Genomic DNA, 19839 nt, shown 5'->3' with positions numbered 1-19839 from the left:
AAAATTCATCACTGCACATGGATATTGCCACGGTATTCCTCACTGACTCTAGATCTTATTCTATCAGAAATCATTGAAATTCAAATCATTGACCTTAACCTAAGCGTCATCAAAAGACACATATTGAGTGTCAAACCATGCTATCGCTTCGAAGATTCAGGTTCCAATGATATAGTTTTATTTTTCATGTTTTTCATGTTCATTCAAATATAACAAATAAATTATATTTAAGACTTGTAGTTCTCATGTTCAGGAGATGATAGGAACTGCATAAATCAGCAACTAGTTGTACTGATATCGAACTCTGATATTGTTGTTTTTATAAAGACCTTACGATGTTGTCTAATAGGGAGTGTCTACGAGGCAGCTTTCTACAGCTGTTAAGTACCGAAGTAAATAACTTTATAATGAAGAGCGGCTCCCGCAGGGTACCGGGTGCGCGACCTCAACGGCGAGCAGCAGGCCGGGTTCGCGATCGCGCAGACCACCAACAGGAACGGGTCGCGGCTGAGTGCGGCGCGCGCCTTCCTGCGGCCCGCCCGCCGCCGCCGCAACCTGCACGTCATGCTCAACTCCACCGTCACCAGGGTGCTCATAGACCAGACCACGAGGCAGGCCTACGCCGTCAAACTCAGGGACTCCCGCGGAGGAACTCAGCTCGTCTATGCGAATAACGAAATCATCTTAAGGTGACCCGAGCTCTCTCATTGGTCGGCTTTTGCGAGCTTCGAAATGAGAAATAAGCCATCGGTGGTGTCTACCGCACATAACTACATTTTGTTATAGCATTAACGTTAATTAATTTTTGTTTGTTGTATATGAAGGCACCGTAAGTTACTGAGCTATTATTATTAAACATCGATTGGCGGACAAGGATAATTTATTACAAAATAAAAGAATAAGGAATTCAGAGTGGCAAGAACGTCAATTGTCAGCTCTTGGAGATGTAGAATATGTAGTACAATTACGTTGAATAGGCTTGAACGCTAAGTCTAAGGCCTTGACTCACATTTGGCTTTGTTATTGGTAGTAAGACAACTTGTGAGTCCGCACGAGTATAATAGGAGTAGTAGAAATTAGGCAGCTATTTCTGCTGTGAAGCAGTAATGCGTTTCGGTTTGAAGGGTGGAACAGCCGTTGTACTGTAAAAACTGAAACGTTAGAACTTATATCTCAAGGTAGGTGGCGGTATTTACGTTGTAGATGTCTATGTGCTCTGGTAACCACTTAACATCAAGTGGGCCATGGGTTCGTCCACCCACCTAAGCAATAAATAAAAAAATAATCTTGAAAGTTCTAATGTTCAATGTTACTGAAATTATGGATCTTTTAAAAAAAATCGGTTACGTATTCTTGCAGAGTCAAAGCTAGGCTTATGCTCCAAGCGAAGCTTAGGTTTGTAAATTAGTTTGAAAGTAAATTAGAAGTGGAGAATAGAAAGTGCAGTTGTGTGGTGCAGCGGCGGCGCCATCGGGTCGCCGCAGCTGCTGCAGCTGAGCGGTGTGGGCGAGCCGGGCGTGCTGCGGCGCGCGGGCGTGGCGCCGGTGCACGCGCTGCCCGCCGTTGGCCGCAACCTGCACAACCACGTCGCGCACTTCCTCACCTTCCGCATCAACGACAACAACACCGCGCCACTCAACTGGGCCACCGCCATGGAGTACCTGCTCTTCAGAGACGGCCTCATGTCTGGCACCGGTCAGTCTTCTTTATGGTTGTACTCTATGACCCGAGACCGATCTCGACAGCCGTTTTTTCATTAAAATGTCGGCTATACGTGTATCGCACCTAAGCACAAAGAACGTCCATGCTGCAGGTATCTCGGAAGTAACGGCCTTCATAAACACGAAGTACGCGAACCCCGCAGAAGACCGCCCCGACATCCAGCTGTTCTTCGGCGGATTCCTAGCCGACTGCGCCAAGACCGGCATGGTCGGAGAGAGGCTGGACAACGGCTCTCGCTCCATACAGATCATACCGACGGTCCTGCGCCCCAAGAGCAGGGGGAAACTTGAGATATCATCCGCAGATCCTTATGAATATCCCAAAATATATGCAAAGTATGACTCTCCTCTTCTGACCTGATTGATACTCATCACTAGTCTAATTTTTTTTTTTTTATTGCCCTTGTAGGCAGACGAGCATACGGCCCACCTGATAGTGAGTGGTTACCATCGCCCATGGACTTCAGCAATGCCAGGGGCAGAGCCAAGCCGCTGCCTAACGCTTAATACTACTAAATAACTTGTTAACCTTGAGTGCTGTTACTGTACTTATAATAAAATATAATACATTAAATTATACTATTTGAAATCTGCACTACTAGTTGTGGGGTGCATAGTAATGTACGTAGCTCCCATGCTGCCTATTTCTGCCCCAAATAGCAGCCTTGTGAGCCGATTTTTTTTCCTACTTATTCGCTACTAGCCTAAAGGGCTATTCCAGTTTCGCACTGTCCCGTCGCTTGGGTCGGATATAGTCCAATTTGAATTGAGAATTGAAAACTGAGAGAGCCGTTATTCTATATGTGAGACTCCGACCTAATGTCCCAAAGTGGGTAGCAGTATTATTATAAGTTTCATTATTTGTTAGATTTAGCCAAAAGTTAGTTACATAGTTAAAAAAATATATTTCAGTGACATTCTTTTATTCATAACCAAGTATGTTTGGAAGTATAAAGTACTGAAATAACTATGATTGTGATAATGTCTGGACTGTGAGCTCGTCCGCTTATTGAATGCAATCAAAATAAATCATATTTAAGACTTGTAGTTCTCATCGATACCATAGTGTATGGCGACAATAAAAATCCAGCGACTGTCTCTGTAATGTCGGAATATAGGCTGTACGCTTTCAATAAAACTCCTTCTAGCTACCTGACCCATCCAGACGACGTCAAAACTCTAGTGGAAGGCATTAAGTTCGCCATCAAACTGTCGGAAACGAAGGCTCTGAAGCGATACGGACTGAAGCTGGACAAGACCCCAGTCAAGGGATGCGAGAAACTAAAGTTTGGATGTGATGCATACTGGGAGTGTGCAGTCAGGATGCAGACGGGTCCTGAAAACCACCAAGCCGGCTCCTGCAGGATGGGGCCGCGGGGCGATCCCGGCGCAGTGGTCGACAACCTACTCCAGGTAATTAACATTAGTTCTTGTCACTTGTTCTTGTATTTACCAAATATACAACGACCGCGTTCCTTATATAGACAAGCCTATAAAACGGTAATAAATCCTGTTTAAAGTATACATACTTAAGTAGGTACGTGTTAGTAAGTTACATCTAGCCCAACAGTTACAATTGTTACGGTCGATTGAAGGTGCAAGGCCTGGACCGGCTGCGCGTGGCGGACGCGAGCGTGATGCCGAGTGTGACCTCGGGCAACACCAACGCGCCGGTCATCATGATCGCGGAGCGCGCCGCCGACTTCATCAAGGAGAGGTGGCTCGGCCCCGCGCAGGTCAGCTCACAGCAGCCGCGGCCCGATCGACGTCTGTTGGTTTGCCGCGCACAACTCTCCGAAACTAATTCGGATTCTCGAGTATTTTTACAGGAAGACGGAGATTAATTTACAGCATGATACAGGCTTATTAAAACGGGAGTTTAGTACTTATTGTAGGACGTATTGTGAGCCCTCAAGGGTAGACACACGCAGTGCCGGTGGCGGTTTCCACCATGAAGCAGTAGTGAGTTTCGGTTGGAAGGGTTAGGCAACTGTTGTACTATGAAACTAAGGCTTAGAACTCCTGCCTCGAGGAGGGTGGCGGAATTTACATTGTGGATTTTTATGGACTCCGCTAAACATTTAATATTAGGTGGGTCGTGAGCTCGTCCAACCAACTAACTAAAAGGCAATTACATGCCAAAAATTATACAGCAAATAATCAATATTATTAATACGAAAGTAACTCTGTTTCGTATTCACGCTCATCCCTCTGAACCGGAACAATGTACGCTATCCTTCTCCCCACAGCTGAGCACGAGCCCCTGCCGACGGGACTTAACGTGCGTAAGGGAATCTGCGGCGGACAGCTAGTCTAGATAATAAGACAATCGAAGTTCGTAGCAGTGCAAAATAGCGTTGTCATAGATTTGCCGCTTTCAATAGATTCGTAAATCTTTTTGTGTTTTTTCATGAATTTGGATGAATTTATTACGTTACAGGCTTCATTCCCAGCGGCGGAGCACGGCGGAGTCTCCAACGTGTTAGCGTCCAGCGACGGAGAGCGACCGACCGTGCGCCCGAAATGGGACTCATAGTTCATCATAGTCTCGCGCTCACACTACCGCTTATTGAACTGCCTAAGTACTGCTTGTAATTACAAATCGATAACAAATTTCAATGGACGGAACAAAACTACCCAACTCGACGTAAATGTGTTATTACTCTGAGTGAACAGAGGTCTCTTGGAAAGAACACATTGCGATTATATCTGGCGCAGGCGTTCCGAGTCAGTGTGAGATGCGAGGTACTACGTCACCTTGAGTGTGATCGAAATTTATTGTACCATTCACCTGATAATATTATTGTTATAACAATATGATACTACTACCTATTAGTACTGTAATGCTATTGGTACGGACTCCAAGCCGTTACCCAGTGTACGCCGACCTAAAATATTCTGTTACTCCAGCAACAGATTTTAATATGATGGTTTCATGTACAAGTATATTTCTGGGGCCAACTTCTCATAGGCACTTCGCGGGCACACCATTCTTTCACTGGTCACAACATAGCACAAAAAAATTATCCCAGTGCTCTTGCGTATGCGTTCTCAAGGGTCCACAGACAACTAATGCAAACTGTGTACCCGTCACTGCGACTGGGACGTGGGCATCGACGCCATAAAATCACAAACCTCCGACGCGTGGAAGAGACAACCGTACGTAATGGCGCGATGTTGGCGGCCGGCGAGTCAGACATGTTGGCAGTGTTAAATAGAATGGACAGCATCTCACTAACACGTTTGAACTCTCCATCCACAAATATAAAACTAAACTTGTGGTAACAGACTACAAGTCGTCGCTAGGGCCTCACTGGAAGGTAGAACCTACAAGCTTCTCGTAGATGCACTTGAAATAAGCTGTTGCAGAAGACATTATGGTTCATCGGACAAACTTACCCACGACCACCTGTCTTTAACGCATGTTCATTGTCATGAACGAAATCGACAAACTTAAATCGTTGGTGGTAAGAAGCAGGGCGGCGACGACGGGAAATTACAAGGGCGCAAAATTGGGAGGCGGCGACCGCGACCCTTGGTACTCATTTTGGTGTCTAGACGACAGCCGTCGAGCCGCGCCATCGGACTGACGTACGATTTTAGTAAAATAAAGATTATCCTGATATTAAGATTGTGGTTCTTTCATAATTAGGATCGGAAAGGAAATTATGTAGATGCATACATGTACATATATATATGCATGTACATAATTTTACATTAATGAACGATTTTGGGATTCTATAGAGATTCTATTAAAAACGCAAAGAACATGACTTTATCTGAATATTAAAAATCTATTAATAATATTTTATAGTTAAGTATTAAATCAGACAATTCGATGTCACTTGTAAAATAGGCTGAGAACAGAAGGGTGGATGTATTTATTATTTTTTTAATAAAAAGAATTTTTCATTTTAACACTTTATTTTATTTGAAAAGTTCATAGCTTACAATAAATAGCTCGGACCCCACTAGCGTTAATCATAATTAATGAGATTATTTTTGATTTGAATTCATTATCTTCTATATATTATATAAAAATGGAGTTTGTATATTTGTCCTATGTGCGTTCCCAAACCATCGGTCCGATAGTGACCAAGCTTGGTACACTGGTCGGCACCGTGGCCGCGCGATGCTGGCTTCAAGAAATCGATGGTTTTCACACGACCACGGCGTGCCCGGGTGCCGCTGGTCGTGAATAAAGTAATGTTGGATACTAATTTTTTTGTGGTCATGGTCCGATTTTCCCCAAGACATCAACATCCCGCTCTTGTGAGACTGTCGTAGGGGTGGCTACTCTTGCGTTCCTTCACCCTGACCCGGGACAGAGGGGCCGCGGTCAGCACCACGACGCGCGCGTCACCCGGACACGCAGTGTTGAGGTGGTAATATGTTGCCAACGTATTGCAATATTATGTTCTAACGTATTGCACAATATTATCTAGACTTAAAAATAGGTGGCTTGACTTGAACAATGAAAATAAAACTAAGTATATAGCCCTAAACAGATGTTTAACTAACATTATTTAAAAAGTTGTATCAAAGGATGTCGATAGAGATGTAAGTAGCGCCATCTGTGATGCCGAAGCGACCAGTCGTACTACCGGGGATGTTCTGGATACCGTAGAGCCGTGGTGTCGGCTGCGCGGGGGCACTCACTTCTACTCGAAGAGATGCAGCGGACGAAAGTGGACCATGAAGGTCAATAATCAAATTGAGTTTTAATTAGTATTTCGGTGAAAGTTTTTACTCATCCCGAGCCCCAGCGCAACACGCCTGCACCGAGGAGGCGGGCAGGGCGCGTGCCGCAGCTCGACCGCCGTGCACAAGTAATCGATACAATTAATTGAACGACAGCTTCATTACGGAGACACGGCCCCGCGCGCTGCGGACGCCCAGGATACGTTACGGTAGGTAGGGTTCTATTTGTGCCGGGCCTCGGGCCTTCTCACCCCCTCGCATGTGGGGGCGCGCACCGGCGGCGGCATTACCAGGGTTTGTTTTAACGATAAATTAAAAAAGTTTATTGTTTACATAAATAATTGCTGTTGTTTTGGAACTTTTTCTGAGGTTGAATTATATTTTCATTAAATCAATCAAAATTAGACGAGGAAATTGAGTAATTATAGGGACAGCAGTCGTCTGCGACCGGAGGTGGCGCCCCCCGGCGGCAGCCCCCGCGCGCACAGTATTGTTTCGACTTATTACTTATCTAGAGGGAGACAGGGCACGTGAAGTCGCTCAGAGCTCGACGTTGTTGAGGTTGGAGGCGGAGTGCGAGGGCAGGTCGTCGGCCAGCAGCAGCGTGCCGATGGGCACCACGGCCGCGTCGCGCTCCCGCAGCTTGCGCATCTCGTTCCGCAGCTTCTCCAGCACCGCGTAGTTGGGCTCGTTGTGGCGCGCCTTGTCCTGCAGGAGCGTGATCTGCTGCTCCTCTAGCTTCTTCTCTTTGCAGCTCTTCACGGACCGCGAGCCGTACAGCCGCAGCAGCGAGCCCCACGAGCGCACGTGGGGGTGCAGGGCCTGCAAGCAGCAGCGGGGGTCAGGGCGGGGCGTTGGGGGCTGGGGGTCGGGGCGCGGGGCGACACTCACCTGCAGGATGGACTGCGACGCGCGCTGCTTGGCCGTCTTCTTGTTCTTGCAGACCACGGTGGCGGTGTGCTTGCCCACCTTCATTGTCAATTCAATCTTTTGGTTTTCAAACTTTTTCATCTGGAATGGTAAAAGTTAAGTAAGTCTGTGATCAGTCGCCGAAGAGCGAAGTGGCACGTGTCGGAGGGGCACCTCGGTGTGCACGTGCCGGTCGCCGGCGCCGAAGTTCCTGAGCAGGCAGGTGCGCAGGATGGCGTGCGGCGAGGGCTCGCAGGTGGCGGCGCAGAACTCGGCGATGCGCGGGTCCTCGATGCCGACGTAGTCGAAGAAGGTGAAGTCGGGGTCGGCGTCGCGGCGGCGGCCGTCCAGCTCGTCCTTCATCTCGGGGATGAGGATGTGGATGGAGGCGCGCGCGGCCGCCGACTTGGCCTGGCGCTTGCTGGAGCCGCGGCCCACGCCGTACTGCATGCCGCCGATGTACACCGTGGCCTGGTAGGGCGTGGCGGCGTTCTCTGCGGACACGAGCAGCGCGTGAGCACGGCGTGACGTCACGGCGCGCCCGCGTGACGTCACCGCACTCACCCAGCTGCTTGAACTCGTAGACGGGCTGCTTCTGCAGGGCGCGGCCCACGTACTCGTGGAACACGGCGAGGTAGCTGCGCCCGTCCATGTTCATGACCCAGTCGCGCTTGGTGGACTTGCCGCCTGCTCGCAATGCAGCCGTTAGTGCTAGCGTTAGTTCGTCGCTAACTACTTCAACTTATATTTTTTGCCACGATATTAAAGACAAATGAATTATGCTCAAACACAAGATAAATTACAGAAATTATTTTTACATGTGTCTTATGTGGTCTGTTTGTGTGTAGTGTGCGCGTTTGTGTGCTACCTTCTGCGTCGTGCGCGCCGTGCTGCGCGGGGATGGCGATGAGCTTGGTGCCCTCGGGCAGCGCCGGGTACTGCAGGGCCTTCCGCGCCTTGGTGTACTTGCGCTTGTCGGCCCAGCGCCTGCACACGGGACACGCTACTGCTCAGGGTGCACTCCGACGCGGAGTATACACACATAAATACAATAAATACAGAAAAGCACTCACTTGAAAAGCATAATATTGACGGTCTTAAACTTGAACAGCTTAGCGCAGTACTCGTTGACCTGCTCGTGAGTCAAGTGCTGGGTCTTCCAGCTGGTGCTGACGGTCTCCACCCTGGGGGGAGGCATCACGATCCCGCCGGGCAGAACCACGGGTTTCCTGTTGGCGGGGATGCCATCATCGTTCTCCTGCCTGCTTACACTGCCGCCACTGCTGGTGGTGTCTCCAGTAGTGCCGCCGGTGGTAGCACTGCTGGTGGTGTCCCCAGTAGTGCCGCCGGTGGTAGCACTGCTGGTGGTGTCTCCAGTAGTGTCGCCTGTGGTAGCACTGCTGGTGGTGTCTCCAGTAGTGTCGCCTGTGGTAGCACTGCTAGTGGTGTCTCCAGTAGTGGCACCGGTGGTAGCGCTGCTGGTGGTGTCCCCAGTGGCAGCGCTGTCGGCGGGGTCCCCAGTAGTGGCACTGGTGGCAGCGAAGGGGCAGCGAGGAACGGGCGGCTCCGAGGCGGCGTCGCTGTGCGCCGTGTTCCAGGTCCCATTGCGGATCTGTTCTTGGATCTTGTTGTCAATTTCCTTTTGTTTTTCTTCCTCCTCTAAGTACTTTCTGTACGCAAGACACGGGATGGCGCTGATGGGAATATCGTGCCGCTGAAATAATATCAATCAGACAGTGGGTTACTATGGAACACAATGTTGCCCTCGTCCGAGAACAGAGCCCATAGAGCTCCACGCACGCGCCGGGCGCTTCGAACGAAGAGAGGGAGACTCGGCCGGTCTCTGCCGTTCAGTTATATCATTTCAAGTGCAAAGCATATTGGTATAGATTACATCATTACCTACGAAATTGCCGTTTACGAGCAGTAGGTATACAGAAGTTCAATATACGACTTGAAGTCATCATGGCTTGCGGGGCGCGGCGTGGTGTGGGGGGTGGGGGGGTGGTCCGCAGTCGGGTACCGTGAAATACGAAATGCTTACGATTGACTTCCACGGTGAAGAGATAACTTTTTTTTTATTGCCCTTATAGGCAGACGAGCATACGGCCCACCTGATGGTGAGTGGTTGCCGTCGCCCATGGACTTCAGCAATGCAAGGGGCAGAGCCAAGCCGCTGCCTACCGCTTAATACTCTCCACAAGCCTCTTTTAAAGAAGGACATGTCATAGCGCTCGGGAAACACCGTGGGGGGGAGCTCATTCCAAAGCCGGATGGTACGTGACAAAAAAGACCTCTGGAAACGCACTGTCGATAACGCAGCGGTTCCAGATGATATAGATGAACTCGGCTCCGATGGCGGAAGGTGCGATGATAATATCGTGAGTTAAAGGTCAACCCCAAAATTATAATTTCTGTTTTTGTTTTTTTATTGCTTTCATACGTGGAAGAGCTCACGGCCCACCTGGTATTGAATGGTTACCGGAGCCCATAGACATCCACAACGTAAATACCGCCACTCACCTTGAGACATGAGTTCTAAGATCTCAGTACAGTACAACAGCTGCCCCGCTCTTCAAACTGAAACTCTTTACTGCCGTAAAGTATATACGTTGCAGATGTCTATGGGCTCCGATAACCACTTAACACTAGGAGGGCGGTGAGCTGCTAAGTCAGCGATAGATAGATTATCATCAGCTTTCACTACGAGGGCGGCACTGAAAATTTCGGGAATTAACCAAGTGACACAACATTACTATTTAAAAATGTATTAATTGCTTTTCGAAGTATTCTCCGCGAAATTTGACACATTTTTCCATACGATGGAACAATCATTGAAGCAACCATTCCATTCGGAAGTTGGGGTCTCCAAAATGGCCGTTTTGTAGGCGTCCACAACTTCTTCAGGTGATGAAAATCTCTGTCCACGCAATTTATTCTTTATTTTAGGGAAAGTATAGAAATTATTAGGGCTTAGGTCGGGGCTGTACGGCGGATGGTCTAATAATTCTATGTTTTCTTGCTCTAAAAACTCTTTTGATCTGTGCGCGGTGTGAGAACTCGCATTGTCGTGATGGAGGATGATGCGGCGGTTGCAGTTCTCTTTACGGAGTTCAGAAACGACCTGTGGCAAACAAATGCTAGCATACCATTCTGCATTATCCGTTCTCTGTCCCTCAAGAGGAATAGTCGTAACATGGCCGGTTTTGGAGACAAACGTGGCCACCATTTTTTTTGCAACACTCCGTGAACGAACAATTTTTGTTGGCTTTAACTCATTTTCGAACACCCAAACTCGTGACTGGTTTTTTGTTTCGGGTTCGTACGCGTATATCCAGGATTCGTCACCTGATACAATGTTGTATACAGCATTTGAGGATCCTGCGTGGAATCTTTCGAGAGTTCTGACGCACCAAGTAACGCGAGCCGCTTTTTGCTCTTCACAGAGCGAATGCGGTATTCATCGGGAAAACAACTTTTTTACACCTAAGTAATTGTTCATGCAAGATTATTTGTATTTGACTCATGCCAATGCCTAAAGTTGCCTGAATTTCGAGGTATGTCACATGTCGATCTTCCTCAATCAGCTTACGCACAGCATCAACGTTTTCTTGGGTGACTGCAGTTTTTGGACGACCTCGACGGGGATCATCACAGCTTGACACGTCTACGTTGAAACTTAGCAAACCAGCGATAAATTGTGGTATTGGATGGGGCTTCATCACCAAATGCAGAAATCATCCGGTCAACACACTGTTTTTGTGTTAAACCACTTCGAAAGTCATAACAAATCATCACTCTTGAATTTTCTCGAGTCAATTCCATTTTCTCAACGACTAAACAAGTTTGACAATACCTCGTGACAAGACCGAGAATATTTTTTTAAATAAATAAATGGTATTCGATTTTTAAAACCAAGGAGTTTTCAATTAAAAAGATTTTAATATGACAGGAATAGTGGAAATATTCCATTCCCGATACTTTTAGTGCAGCCTAGTATCGACTTTAATTCGTCCTTGTTGACTTTAGTGTACCGGCGGCGGGGTTTTTAGATCATAACTTCCATGTCGGAAGCATTCGGACCAACAACGAGTCGTGTATTGGTTTGTAGAGTTCGCTCCGCACACGTCAGTGATGTTCTGAGCAGTTTCTGCGGCATTACTACCGCGACGGAACTCTTATTGCAAATGACACAAATGTAATGAAAACAAAATATTAATCAATAAACAAATGACTGAATATGAAAAGATAATTGTTTTAAAAATAAAATTCATTTGAATTTAGAAAGTATTGCGAGTCACTTAAAAATTAAGTTTCAAATGGCCAGCATTGTAAAACTTCATGGATAAGGACCTACTAGATGTATATGAAGAGTGAGGTGCAGTCACCTCGCAGGAGGCGGGACGGTTGACAAATTTTAACATCATACTACCACAAACAAATCCCAATTTTATAAAATGTCTCCATATTTTTGTAAATTTTCATGAAACTTTGCTAAATCAATTCTAAAATAAAATATAAATAGTTGGTGTATTTAAAACATTCGCAACATTGAACCGTCGAGCTCAGACGCAGGCTGGGTGCGGAGTATAGTTACCCGGATGTTCCCTTTCCCGAGGAAGTAGGGCTTGGAGAGCGTGCAGACCCTGGTGGAGCGGTGCATGTAGACCGGCATGCCGCTGTAGTGTCGGACCATCATCCAGTCCAGCGGAAGCACTTCGAAGTGGTTGGCGCCCTTGTCTGTAATAACGTTGGAGTTAACGTTAAACCCTCAGTTTGTTTTTCCTACCTATGCTGATAGCCTTGAGAGACTATTTCAGCTTCATCCTAACGTGTGTAGCTCATAATGTAAGCTCACGGGGCTCGAGCCGGAGTGTTGCTAACACTAGCACTAGCATGAGCCGTGCTTCGCAGAATCTACCACCGGATCCGAAACGCGAGCCACAGAAGATCCGGCGAGAAAACTCAGTGGGCTGTGTCCGTGGGTTAATTCGCTCGTCGAGCCCTTCGTCGCAGGCGACGGGTTCGACGAGGACGGTAACCGGTGCTTGTGGTGCCTAAAAGCACCGTTAATGGATCGGGATCGATCCGTAATGACGTGCTTTGGGCGACGTCAATTGTTTACCATTCGGTCTACAGTATTGGGTATGTAGCCCTCAGATTGCCGTTTTAATAGAATACCATTAATTTTTTTAGTTCTTATTATCACGGTAGTATACATTAAGTATACTCAAGCAATCAAATGTAAAATTTAATAGATTTCTATGGTTGTCCGCTCATAGTTTAGAGCCTGGATTAAAACATTTTAAAAGCAAACGTCATGACCCGCGCGACGCCGAGTGTTTCTTGTCTAATAAATACGTCGGTGAGTTCGCTGGTCCGTACCTTCCAAACCGCAGAAACCGCGAGAAACGTTTAATACAGTAATCCCCCCTATAACACGGTAGATTGCTTCCGCGTTATAGAAAACACGCTGTAGCAGTATTCTCGCATAACGCACTTGTATGACCCCATATATGTAACGTGTTACGTACAAATAATTACAATATAACAAATGTTTTTACAATTCAAAAACTAGAAACACAAATTTAATAAATTAATTTAATTTTATACCAAGATAATTAACACAATATGCAAAGGTATAGTAATCGGCACGAGTCTTGTGCTCTCGACGAGAGTGGGGTGCCATCTGCGCATCGTACACATAGGGTCAAAATAAATGGTTCACTCATGTGTTTAATATTAGGGGTTAAACTCGGTTAAAGTATGAAATTGCCGATTTGTACTGCAAAATTTAAATTCGTTGTAGTAATTTCGTTTTAACATAATATTTATCTAATCAAAATATCTACCATTATTATCTATACATTGCTGCCATCTAATAGGCAGGTCATTTATGCATTTGCGATAGAACTCTGATGATCTAGATTCTACGAACTGTGTGAAAGCATTTTGTACTGCCTCCTGGGAAGAAAACTTTTTATCACATAGAAAATTGTCCAAATCACGAAAGTAATTGTAGTTCGTGGGAGCAAGGTCTGGCGAATACGACGACTGGTTCCTAATTGCAGTTCCTGTAGAGTTAAAACGGTTTCTCGTGCTGTATGAGGTCTCGCGTTATCGTGGAGCAATAATGGAGCAAAATACACGAAATAAAAAATATTTTGTTAAGCACTTCATTCTATCATAAATGACATACCATACATCACATCATCGATCTTTACGTGGTCACCGGAGCCCGTATACATCTACTATGTAAATGCCACAGATTAATTGAGATATAAGTTTTGAGGTTTCAGTATAGTTACAACGGCTGCCCCACCCTTCAAACCAAAACGCATTACTGCTTCACCGCAGAAATGGGCAGGATGGTGGTACCTATCCGTGCGGACTCACAAGAGTAAACAGAGTCCAGCAAACGATCACTTTTCCTATATAGCTCTTTTATTTTATTCACTTTTTGGCACAGTTTATTCCAATCAGTGACAGTCATCAAATTGACTTTTTATTTAATTATGTCGGTCACAGCTTTAACTACTCCAACTAACGTTCTCGCTGCTAACATGAAAGTATAGATAGTTTACTGTTAGTTAAAACTTGCAAATCATTTACATAATTGATGTTATTTTCTTTATCAGTATTGTTGACTACTTTACTACCTAACACTGTATATACCTAGTCAGGTCATAAATTCTGTCACATGTTTAATGTAAAATAATTGAAACAAGTTTATTCATTATGTAACCATTCATATACCAAAATAAACTTAACAAAACATAGATTCTTATGACACTAAAGTTTATTCAAAATGACCTCCGTGATTTTGAATACAGGCCTTCAATCTGCGCGGCCAGTCGTCTATCGCAGCACGAACGAGGTCCATGTCAATATCGGCGGCTGCCTTAATCAAGGATGTCTTGAGTGACTAAATTGGGATGAGGCTTTGAGCACGCCTTTTCCTCCAAGTGTTGCCATATCTTGTAATCTAACGGATTCAAATCTGGACTGGAGGAGGGCCAGTCTTCGTGCCGGATGAAGTCGATTTCACGCGCCGCCAGCCAGTCTTGTGTGCTCTTCGCTCTATGAGCTGGCGCCGAATCTTGTTGGAATACCCAGTGCCTGTTATTGAACATGGTATGAGAAACAGGTTCCACAAGGTTCGTCAGGACTGTATTTTGATACATAACTGCATTCGTTTTTACACCTTTCTCACAAAAATGTACCTCTGTTAAGCCCCAATAAGAAACTCCCAACCATACCATTAGCGAGGATGGAAAATGACCTCGTTGGACACGCGGAATACGGTTACTCGCTTCTTCACTACTGTGTGCGTACACCTTATCATTTTGTTTGTTGTAGCTCTCTTCTACGGTAAAATTTTTTTCATCCGAAAAAAGAATTTCCCGATATTTTTTTCCCGTGTTCCGCTTCAACAAAGCGCGGCATCTCTTCAGTCTCAGGTCCATTAGACGAGCATTCAAACGATGTCCTGTTTTTCTTCGATATGCCCGAAGCCCTAAGTCTTCATTTAACACCCTTTTCACCGTGGTTCTGCTTAACCCCATCTGAAGGGCCAACAGTTTCTGCTTACGTTTGGGATTTCTTTGAATTCGCGCCTTCACAGCTTTTATCACTGCTGGAGTCCTAACAGACCGAGGGCGACCACTTCTTGACCTGTCATCTACACTAGAGTCTTCATTGTATCGTTTGATGGTACGATAAACGAATCTTTTGGTTATATTCAAATTTTTCAGTATGTTAAATATTTGAATTGGCGCGTAACCGCAACGATACAACGCAATAACTGCAACACGGTCTTCTTTAAGCGTCCACTCCATATTGTAAAAATGAGTAAAATTCTAAAAGTATACATTTTTATTTTCATGAACAATTCGTAATTCGAATTCAATAAACTTTTTTGTGGCCAGCATTCTAAAAGAAAAGTTTTTACTGTGTGACAGTACTTATGACCTGACTAGTTATATATGGTTTCATTTTGAGAATAAAGTTTAAAATATTACATTACTAGCGACCCGCCCTCGCTTCGCTTCGGAAACATTAAAACACACATGAAACCAAGAAAAAAAAAATAAAAAAAAATTTAAAAAAAGTAGCCATGTTCATCAGGGACAATGTCGGCTTCTAATGGAAAAATAATTTTTCAAATCGGTCCAGTAGTTTCGGAGCCTATTCGAAACAAACAAATAAACAAATCTTTCCTCTTTATAATATAAATAAAATAATAATAATAATAATATAAGTATAAGTATAAGTATAGATTAGAATATTATATTAATACTAAGTTGATAAATACTTACTAAAGACAATAGACAAACGGAGACCTCGATATTTTTGAACCAAGACTCAAGGGATTTGTCAGTTGTGTGAAGGATAGGAGGAAGGATATCATATTTAACAATGGCTAGTTATCGATATTGAATGTGTGAGAATTAATCTTCATCATGGTATACCCTGAAGAGGGATGAAATTTGTGTTGGTTGTATTGTAGTTGTCTACATATTATTATTATGTGGATACTTCATATTATTTTTTTTGTTTTTTTTTTCCCTGGAACTCATAATTTTATTTGTAATTTTGTTTTCAATAACCAATATGGAGGCTCGCTCGCTATGTACATTAATACAGGTTTGCTGAGTGCATATATCATTTAGACTGCAATCCAGATCAGACTTAGGTACTATTTGTACGATTTAGTTAATATGTTATGTACTGTAATTATTGTGATTTGTTTTGTGCATCAATAAAATATATATAAAAATTGAATGAGTTTGAATAAAAAAAATGTGGGGCTATTAAAATTGGACAAAAGTGTAGTTTGCTGCACTGATGCGCATGCACAACACAGGGAACCAATCACAACTGACGGCAGGTGACGTGCCGCGGGTAGATCCAATCACGTAATCAATATGGCTTACGCCACCCCCGTTCTTGCCTCGTTCCTCCAAACAGACCCAAAAATGGACTTCTGCGCATGTCAAGGTCAGAGCTCAAGACTCGTGCCGACTTATAAACTGTACAAATCATTATAAATTTCACAATACAGTAATAGTAAAACGTGCAAAATGCCCGCGTTATATGGGGTATGCCCGTGTTATACGAGGGACTGAAATCGCGTAATATAAAAATGCGTTATAAGAGTACCGTGTTATAAGGGCTTAATGGAAGTGATATAAGAGTGAGTGCCTATTTGGTGGAGTAAAATGTATTCAGTGTGCGCACTCAATTCGTATGACCAGTAATAATGCGTTTACTTCAGATATCACTATTCGCATCTTTAAATATGTGTGGCCAGCCTTAATGTTAACTACGAATCATATTACGATATCTTCTGTAAAACACAGTTCAAGGGTTGGCGGAAGAAGAGGTTGTTCGCTAAATACAAGTACTCATTATTCCAAAACTATTTACTTCGATTATCCTAATAAAGCACTACCTACAGTTGTCGGCTTGACGCACCCCTTGAGGGACACCCTGTATCTGATATACTTTTTAGATAGTTGGTTACGACTGAGATTTGGGGAATAAAAATATCGTTATGAATCAATGAATCGGTCACCTACCAATTTAAAATGAAACTGTAAAACTAATAGTAATTAGATGGGTAGAAGGCTGCCTTTTACAAAACACTGCACCGGTATCACACGACCCCCATATGCGATAGTTTCATACAATTGCCCATTGGGTGCATGGATACTGTGATGTGATTTAGACTACAAGAGATAACTTGTGAGGAGCCCAATAAAAACCATCTCTCACAATTCTCATGACAGGGCAGTGTCACCAAATGAAAGTTATTGTATTGCCAGTGTTTGTTGAAGTCAATTAACTTACCTTCTAAAACAATTTTCTTTCCCATAACGTATGCCTTCTCCTTAGGTTTAGGAGCGCCCTTAAAGCCCTCCGGAAGATCTTCATCTAACATTTTCTCTATTTCATCTTCGGGCACACCTTCTGATTTTCCTAAAATATATTATTAATTAATAAAGTAGTAGACGACATTGTAAATAGTTACTTAATATACCTATTCAGTTAGAAAACAATTGACGAAATCATCACAATTTAATTGGGATTTTGCATAATTATCATGCCTATAACACTTCCTTCTTAACTATTCCTACAGCAAAGCAACCATGCATATGGATTCAACAGTAGTATAGTTGAGCATGTCGCCCTTCGCATCAACATTGGTGTGTCTATGGGTCTAAGAATGAAAGCTCATCAATCAATTTATGCTAATAAAAAACTTTAACCTTTGAATCTACATTAGTTGCAAGTGTTTTTGTATCTTAACACTAAGTTGTCTGTCAATATCATATATACATAATTACTGTAGTAGGGCATGCTGTGAGCCTGAGCAAGTAGCCATATCAGCCCATTTTTGTTACAAAGCAGTTAGGTGTCAATTTAAAGTGTGGGCAGCTGTTATACAATACAATGGAGGCTCAACCTAGACATGTAATATTATTATAATACCTCATATTTTTAATGGGTGACAGTATTCACACATGAGATGTCTATGTGCTCCAATAATCACTATACTTCAGGTGAGCCATGAGCTCGTTCATCAAATTTTACTATATAGACAGAATGCAGGTAAAATACTGCATTATCTTTCTCCTAAGTTGTGTTAAAACCTTGAGTATTCAAAATTGTAATGTTTTCACTCTGTTGTGTATTCTACCATTATCAATTACTCTGTATAGTAAAAGCAAGAATACTTTTTTATTGTATATCCGGTGAACTGATTTGACCTATCTACTATTTGTTGTAAGGAATCACTTGATTTTTATTTTTGTGGGTTTTAATTTTTTACTTCACATAACACTTCTAATGCATGCACTTACTCAATATTCAATAGATTCAAGAACAACACCGAAACATAGTTAATAAGGAGCCTACCCTCAGTGGACTCTGTATCCTCGTCATTACTATCTTCTTCGTTGGACTTCACCTCATCTAGAACTTTGAATTCCCGCAGCTGCTGCAGCTCAGTAGGGGTCACATAATCAGTATATTTATCAGTACTTATCTTAAAGTCTTTGTTATTATCTACAATGGACACATCTTGAGTGAAATCAACATCTTCTACCGAATTGTCCACCTTTGGCTTCTTCGCTGGTGGCATATGCTGATCTTCCTCATTCATTTTATTCTGTTTAAAAACGTGCGTTCATTGAAAATGTTTTTAATGAAATAGGAACACATTAATTTATCTTCAACATACCATGTTGGGCATAATCCATTAAATTACATAAACTAAGATACACGTTGATAACAATAACTTTACAATTCTGACACTAATGAATTTTACACATTACTTTCAAACTGCTGAAAAATAGCTATATGTAATAAACCTTTTTACTCTTGAGAGGTTTTCAATAAAATAAATTTGGAACAGTCCATGTTATAAAATTTATTTTATATCCTGATTTTAGCAGACTTAATAACTAGATATTGACATTCTCAAAAAAAAATAAAAAAAATCTTACTATTAATTTTTTTGTTACTAAACAATGATGGTAAAAGAAAATAATGCTCTACAAAATGTCATTTTTAAAATTCATCAAAAATGTGCAAATATTCATTTGCTAAGAAGCTACTTATATTATTTTGTGTTGCATTCAATTTCTAAATTGGAGTAGTTTGAGGTGCATTTCTCAGGATTTTTTTGTATTACAATACTCAAATCAAATAGACATTTAGAGGCACTTTCACCTCAGCGTACAGAAATTAACTAAATACCCAAAGTGATGTAACACAGTCCACAGATAGCGATGGCACTTAAAATCCTATGTGTTCCAACAGTTGGATTTCAGCCATCACTTGCTGTAAACCTTAGTTAGTAGCGGGACCGAGAGCAAGACGTGCAAAGCGGCCATGAAGACTTCAGCAGGATTGCGACAGACCAGAACCTCTGATATAAACACCGAGTCTAGTCTGTAGCAAAACCGCAACGTTACAGGACGACTGGACTCTATACCTCCTTAACCGCTCCCGGGTAGACGCGTTCCTGTAGAATTTCTGTTGCTATCCTTCAAAACGATCAAACACTGCATTAAAGAAAATGCAAATTATGACCTGGTTAAAAGCGTATGTATTCACGATACATATTTCGACAAAAACCTATAAGTATGTAAATCAGATGTGGCTTGGTGATAGTTTATATTCATTGTTAGAGACAGTAAATTTCAGTTTCATTACTAGTACCGTACGTTATGTGCGAGATACTTACGCTCGTGACTGAAAAGGTTAATCAATAATCAATAAAACATGTATTTAGGGAAATCTGATAAACTTATTTTGCAACCACACACCGTCGAAAACGGCTAGCGTGTCTGAGCACTTAGTAAAATAGTGTTGAATGAATATTGAATACGGTACCGTACCGACTTTTAGGAAATAACGATAAATTTTCAGAAGACAAGAGCTATCCTCATTTTTTTAGGGAACTTTATGACCTGGTAACTAAGACCTATAGGTCAAATCC

At 43.3% G+C, this 19839-nt stretch overlaps 2 protein-coding genes across 9 annotated transcripts in view; one reads left to right on the top strand and one right to left on the bottom strand.

The window, feature by feature from the left end:
* Positions 1-7249, top strand: part of Gld (Glucose dehydrogenase) — a 16523-nt gene extending 9274 nt beyond the window's left edge. The window contains exons 6-11 of the mRNA XM_028177354.2: positions 428-689; positions 1460-1695; positions 1814-2057; positions 2870-3134; positions 3317-3457; positions 4162-7249. Of these exons, the coding sequence (XP_028033155.2) occupies positions 428-689; positions 1460-1695; positions 1814-2057; positions 2870-3134; positions 3317-3457; positions 4162-4257 (1244 nt within the window). The 3' untranslated portion in view covers positions 4258-7249. The remainder of the gene's footprint in view (positions 1-427; positions 690-1459; positions 1696-1813; positions 2058-2869; positions 3135-3316; positions 3458-4161) is intronic.
* Positions 5627-19839, bottom strand: pasha (microprocessor complex subunit partner of drosha). 8 transcript variants are annotated; one of them, XM_089733543.1, is made up of 10 exons: positions 19739-19839; positions 18252-18504; positions 17184-17312; positions 11929-12071; positions 8405-9045; positions 8200-8318; positions 7896-8018; positions 7506-7825; positions 7314-7433; positions 5627-7244 (listed from the first exon to the last, which is right to left on the bottom strand). In XM_089733543.1, exons 2-10 carry the CDS (start codon positions 18496-18498, stop codon positions 6963-6965), a joined length of 2124 nt encoding a protein of 707 aa, XP_089589669.1. In that variant the 5' UTR covers positions 18499-18504; positions 19739-19839; the 3' UTR covers positions 5627-6962. The 8 variants fall into 8 exon arrangements, with proteins under 8 accessions (XP_089589669.1, XP_089589663.1, XP_089589664.1 ...); XM_089733537.1 differs by adding an exon at positions 19333-19402 and having other exon boundaries at positions 5627-7433; positions 19585-19800; XM_089733538.1 differs by adding an exon at positions 19333-19384 and having other exon boundaries at positions 5627-7433; positions 19585-19800.

This window comes from Bombyx mandarina, chromosome 16 (assembly GCF_030267445.1).
Source record: "Bombyx mandarina strain Sakado chromosome 16, ASM3026744v2".
NCBI lineage: Eukaryota > Metazoa > Arthropoda > Insecta > Lepidoptera > Bombycidae > Bombyx > Bombyx mandarina.
Note: the sequence above shows the minus strand (reverse complement) of the source record. Positions and strands in the feature narration are given on the sequence as shown.

Bases quoted from the DNA above. Each gene is read 5' to 3' on its own strand.
- pasha (XM_089733540.1), bottom strand. From the start codon at position 18,498: ATGAATGAGGAAGATCAGCATATGCCACCAGCGAAGAAGCCAAAGGTG. The intron at 12,072-17,183 runs GTAAGTTAATTG...ACGTTATTACAG, and splicing joins AAAGAAAATTGTTTTAGAAG to ACAAGGGCGCCAACCACTTC. The intron at 7,826-7,895 runs GTGAGTGCGGTG...TCGTGTCCGCAG, and splicing joins CTACGAGTTCAAGCAGCTGG to AGAACGCCGCCACGCCCTAC.